Below are 5552 nucleotides of genomic sequence, written 5' to 3'. Positions count from 1 at the left end.
GACCTAAAACAGGAAAAGTTTAGTCACATTTAATGTCTGACAGTGAAAAAAAAGGTTATGTCTTTTTATACAGTGTATGTAAACTTCTGGGTTCAACTGTATTGGGAAAACACAGTGTTACATTTACATTTACATTTTTTAGTTTACATTAGCATTTTAATGAAGTCAAATGCTGGCTTTCATTACATTGTTGAGTGAACAGCACTCAATCCCACAGATGGTAAGCCAGTCTTATGACATCATATTTTCATCTAGAAATTTTTTTAGCTGATGTAACCAACAGAGGCAGGAACCAGGTAATAATGATTTAATTTAGTATTTTGTAAAGAAGCACACTACTTTTCACAACAGAGGTTAACTAAGGTACAGCATGTTATGCAACATACTGAGTTTCTCTGTGCTTTCACTTTTGTTTACATTTTACATTATCAGACAGTATCTATTACATCGACACTTCCTGGCTTCCTAACAGGAGACAGAGTTACTGAGTGACTGAAACATATGTGGAACATGAAAGGTCTGTGAACTTTTTGTAATAGTAACAACAAGGTCAGAGTTCTTCTTTTAAAGACAGACTGTCACAATGCCTGCGATAGCAATAGCTGTCTGACTGATGCCCCAGGGTCCAAGTGTCCGTCATTACATCTCAGTCTCCATCAGTTCTTATCGTCTGACTGCTCGTCTACCAGAAGAATTATCACAGTTTTAGCTATAACAAATGAAAAGCCAGTTCAAGGCTTGAAAAATCGCAGAACATCTTGTGCCTTTCTGTAAATTTCCAGTTGCTAGCAACTGGCAATGATTTACTAATGGAGCAATTCAGTGGGTGGAGCTGCCTGGTGTATTTTGTCAGTGAACAACAGCTGAGTAGCTTCAGTGCAGTTAAATGATCTGAGATCACCAAGCTCAAAAGAAGAAATTATAATGTGACAGTATGTAAAAATACTTACGACTGTAGTTGTATTATCCAAAAACAATTACTGAGGCTGAAGTTCACTCAATGTGATGGATGCACTGAGTGTTTTGACTCCTTAATATCATAGCAGCATTGAGTTTTTCTGCAGTTTGACTGACAGTAGCTCTTTTGTGGTATCAGACCACAGTGCCGATGACTCTATCTGGTTCATTGGATGTCCTTCCTTTGAGCAGTATTCGTAGGTTGTAGAACCTACAAATAATGGCCCAAGGAATGACAACTGCATTCCAGAAAAATCCCGCAAGACTTGCTCTTTTGGAAATGCTCTGACCCAGTTGACTAGCCATCACAATTTAGCCCTTGTCAGAGTCGTTCAGACTGTCACAATGCCCATTTTTCCTGCTTGCAACACGTCAGTTTCAAGTACTGACTGCTCATGTGCTGCCGAATATATATCACCCACTGACAGCTGACATTGGAATGAAATGAGATAGTGTCAGTGGTTTTAACGTCGGACTGATCGGTGTACAGGAGTATTTAAATTATTCATGCAACACAAGGAAATATTCAAACTACCAACCAGGCGAAACGTTTGGTTCAATTGACATGTTTGTGTCTAATCGAATGCAACTGGTTTAGGTTAAAAAATAAACAAAAACAAACAAAACCAAAAGAACTGAAAAGTACTATACCCACTCCAAACTCTAAAGTGAATGCGCTGAAGACATTCCATAGAAGCACAACAGGTCAAACTCACCCTCATGCCGAGAACAAGGAAGCCTATCTCCTCCATCAGTGGGTATTTTCTGATCTGCTGTTCTCGTTTCTCCTGTGATGCAAACGGATCGTAGCTCCTCTGGCCCAGCTTCACATCCATGATGCACGGCTTGATGAAGCGCCGAGTCACATCCTCCAGCTTTAGGTACAGGTCTGGGTCAGCAGCACAGATGCATGTGTGATAAAATCAGGTGTGGAATTAATGCTAGTTCATTCACTTCATCTAATTCTTATTATTTGAAATTACATTGTTTCAGATAAAATGAATCTGCAAGAATCCTTCATATACAGTAAATATCACTTAATATTTAAAAGGCTTATTCAGGAGAAGTTAAAGTATTTCATAGTATTTGGATTTTATAGTTGAAACTGAACAAACGAGCAGCTTTTACATACTCGTCCCCTTGAGAGTTCTAGGAGGCTGCACCTATCCTATATCAATCCTTAGCGATGACTCCCATCCTCTACGAGGTGAATTTCAGCTTCTTCCCTCTGGACGGTGGTTTTTAGACCCAAGGTGCAGGACAAAGCATTATAAAATCAGCTTTGTTCCTGTTGCTGTCACTGAGCTCAATAAGAAGTAGTGACATTTGCGCTTTATTTTATTTTATTGTACTTATTTTATTTCTTAGCTCTATCTACCATTGTGACTTCAAAAAAAAATGTTATGTTCATATCCTGATTTTGATCCAAGAGATTATTTTTATTTCCCAAAGTTTTTTTTTTATTGTGTTTTATTTTCATTTATCTTGATTTTATTTATCTTATCTTATCTTTTTACTTCCTTGCTGTTATATTGATGAATGGCAAATAACTGAGCACGTTTTTGTCTCCTGTCTTTTTTGTCTTTTTTTTCTTGTCACTCAATCAAGTACCTGCCTGTCAGGTTCAGTGTGTATTTTGTTAAGGAATGCCAAATGCTACCATTTGTTTTCTGCAAAACAAATCTACCCACGGGTATGAATAAAATAACCTTAACCCTTGAACCTATCCAAGCATGCACAAGGTCAGAAAGGTCACCAGGAGAGCTAGACCAATGTCCTGATAACATGATACATTAGTCAATATCAGATTATTAAGATTAAGTATAGAATAGATGACAGTATAATTCCTGTGGAAGGACCAAAATATGGGCTGACACGATGAATGACTCCGATGAAGAGTAAGAATAACTATCCAAAGCATTTCCAAAGCGACACAAGAGTTTCTAAAGATAAATATGGTTAAAACCATGACCTGGATTAGTATGATGTCTGACATAAATCCAATAGAACCCCTTTAGGATATTGTAAAGAGAAAGGTAGAGCCACACAACTTTTCCAGCAAGGAGCAGCTGGGGAAAAAAAAGTTTCAGAAGAATGGAAGAACATCTCTCCAGAAATCTGCACAACACAGGTAAACTTAATGCAGATAAGGATTGCATCTGTCACCCTAAAATAAAGGTAGACATCTAAAAAATTGGCAAAATAAAAGATTAGAATCTCAGTAATGTACTAACCCATGTTGCATAAAGTTCCTACTGGGGCACTGTCTTTTAATAAAGTAAACACAAACTTAGATGAACATAAATACCCTATTTAACTTAAGAATAAAGCCATAACTCAAAGGTGACACAATTTTGACATCATTTGACATCTATTTGATAATGTACATGGGGTGTACTCACTTCTGCTGTGTACTGTGTTTCAGTAAAGGTTATATATAAACAGTGTGGACACTACAGAGGGAAGTGGCAGTATGTACATTGGTCATTAAAATTGTAATAAAACTAAATAACAACAAAAAAAAGACCTAAGGGATCCTTATCAAGTTTGCTGTATTTATGTAGAAAAATCCAGATTTTTATATTTTACTTTTTATAACTTAACTTGGCCACAAACTCTGACATGGCTCAAACTGTAATTACCAGTTTATCATATGAGCAACATTCATAACTGTCAAGTCAGCACCAGCTTGGTCCTTTGCTGAAACGAGTCTGTATCACCAGGGTGATCTGAGTAAGAGAGAGATGGTTCAGTACAGCTCAGTCCCTTACCATTAGCGCTGTCAGGAGAAGACCAGGTCCCGTAATATTTGGGCAGATAGTTCTGGAGGTCTAGAAGACAAGGATCACAGCAGTCCTCTGCATACACCTAGAAAACACAGACACATACCATACACATCATCTACTTCAGAGGTGTGTAACCTGTCTGGCTGTATATTCAGCAGTGAATTATGCCTACAATGTTAGTTTTGCATCGTCACTGAACAGCTTCTGCTAATATAGCCATTCTTATGACCTGCTGACACTGATTACACTACCTTGGCAGTAGCCACAGTGCAGAACTTTAATGTCACTCTAAGACAATTAGCAATTAAGAGCAATTGCATGTTAAGAGGACAAACTGTACAGTACTTGTATGCCGCATTTTATGTACTGAACATTTTTGAGGACTTTTGATGAAAGCCTAGCATATTGTTTTGATTGAATTCTTTTGTGTGTATATAAATGAGTACTTTGTTATGTGGCCTTGACTAAAAGGTTGTTTGAGTACATGGTATGTTGCTATGTTGTCTCATTTAGCCATGCCTCTCTGTAGAGTGCTGTATTTGCTCTGCTGAATGTTCAGGCTGCACCTCATTATTATTCTGTTATGATGGACGAAAAAAAAAAAAAAAAACTCTGGCTTGTTTGCATTTGTTTAAACCAATCATAATTGCCCTGGGCAGTGCTAAGCCCAGAATGCAACAGTGATGCCCCTTTAAAGTAATGAGATTTGCTTTGGTTGAATATTTGCATGCAAGTAGGTGAGCACTGTATTAAAATGGAAGCCTGTCTTATTGCACGAGTCAAACTCTTGACAAAAACTTTTGGCACGCAGACTGCTGCTTTGAGGTTGTTGTTTCCGATTCCAGCAAAGTGGGTTCTGAAAACAGCAGCATGCACATAGTGGAAAGAGCAAGAAAGCTGCACATAGTCAAAAGGGCAGGGCTATACGGATTACACTCAAAATCTACATTCAGTGAGTCAGACGAATTACTACGTGGCCTTGACTAAAAGGTCATCTCGTTTAAACTACAATTTTGACTTGTACCACATTGAATTATTCAGAAAACTTTGTAATGTTGTCCATCCATCCTTCCATTATCTATACACCACTTAATCCTCACTAGGTTTGTAGGGGGCTGGACTCTATCCCAGCCGACTTAGGGCGAAGGCAGGGGACATCCTGGACAGTCTGTCACACAACACTTAGAGACAGACAACCAAGCACACTCGCATTCACACCTACGAACAATTTAGAATCGCCAATCAACCTCAACATGTTTTTGGACTTGTGGGAGGAAGAACCCAGAGAGAACCCACGATGCACGGGGAGAACATGCAAACTCCACACAGAAGGATCCCGGGTGTCCTCACCGGGACACGAACCGGAGACCTTCCAGCTGCAAGGCAACAGTGCTAACCACCGAGCCACCTTGCAGCCCCTAACTGTTGTGAGTGGGAGTCGAACTCACGACCGCATTAGGGAATTACAGCCCCTGTTTATGGGTCACCTGCTCAACCAGGTGAGCTATAAGGGCTCCCCTGTAATATTGTACAACAAAGAACTTGGAGATATTAATAATCCTCCTGACTTTTTTTTGGTCAGGTTTAGTTTCATGGTCCTCTCAGGAGTTGCCTGAATCACCTAAAAAGAAAAAAAAACATGAGAACTTTGATGGCAAACTACACCCGTGGGCAAAATTGTTGGTACCCCTCAGTTAATGGAAGAAAAACCCACAATGGTCACAGAAATAACTTGAATCTGACAAAAGTAATAATAAATAAAAATTCAATGAAAATTAAGCAATGAAAATCAGACATTGCTTTTGAACC

The 5552-nt window shown here is 38.8% G+C and overlaps 1 protein-coding gene and 1 long non-coding RNA gene across 2 annotated transcripts in view; one reads left to right on the top strand and one right to left on the bottom strand.

Moving 5' to 3' along the window:
* Positions 1 to 3534, top strand: part of LOC103373580 (uncharacterized) — a 23063-nt gene extending 19529 nt beyond the window's left edge. Inside the window, exon 3 of the long non-coding RNA XR_521077.1 lies at positions 3522 to 3534. This is a non-coding gene — a long non-coding RNA (uncharacterized LOC103373580). The remainder of the gene's footprint in view (positions 1 to 3521) is intronic.
* Positions 1 to 5552, bottom strand: part of ipmkb (inositol polyphosphate multikinase b) — a 37550-nt gene that overhangs the window by 14524 nt on the left and 17474 nt on the right. The window contains exon 4 of the mRNA XM_008303494.1: positions 1674 to 1846. Coding sequence (XP_008301716.1) covers positions 1674 to 1846 — 173 coding nt within the window. The remainder of the gene's footprint in view (positions 1 to 1673; positions 1847 to 5552) is intronic.

The sequence above is a fragment of the Stegastes partitus genome, unplaced genomic scaffold, assembly GCF_000690725.1.
Source record: "Stegastes partitus isolate 25-593 unplaced genomic scaffold, Stegastes_partitus-1.0.2 Scaffold2018, whole genome shotgun sequence".
In the NCBI taxonomy this organism is placed as follows: domain Eukaryota; kingdom Metazoa; phylum Chordata; class Actinopteri; family Pomacentridae; genus Stegastes; species Stegastes partitus.
The sequence above is the reverse complement of the archived record's forward strand: the minus strand, read 5'-3'. Positions and strand labels throughout refer to the sequence as shown.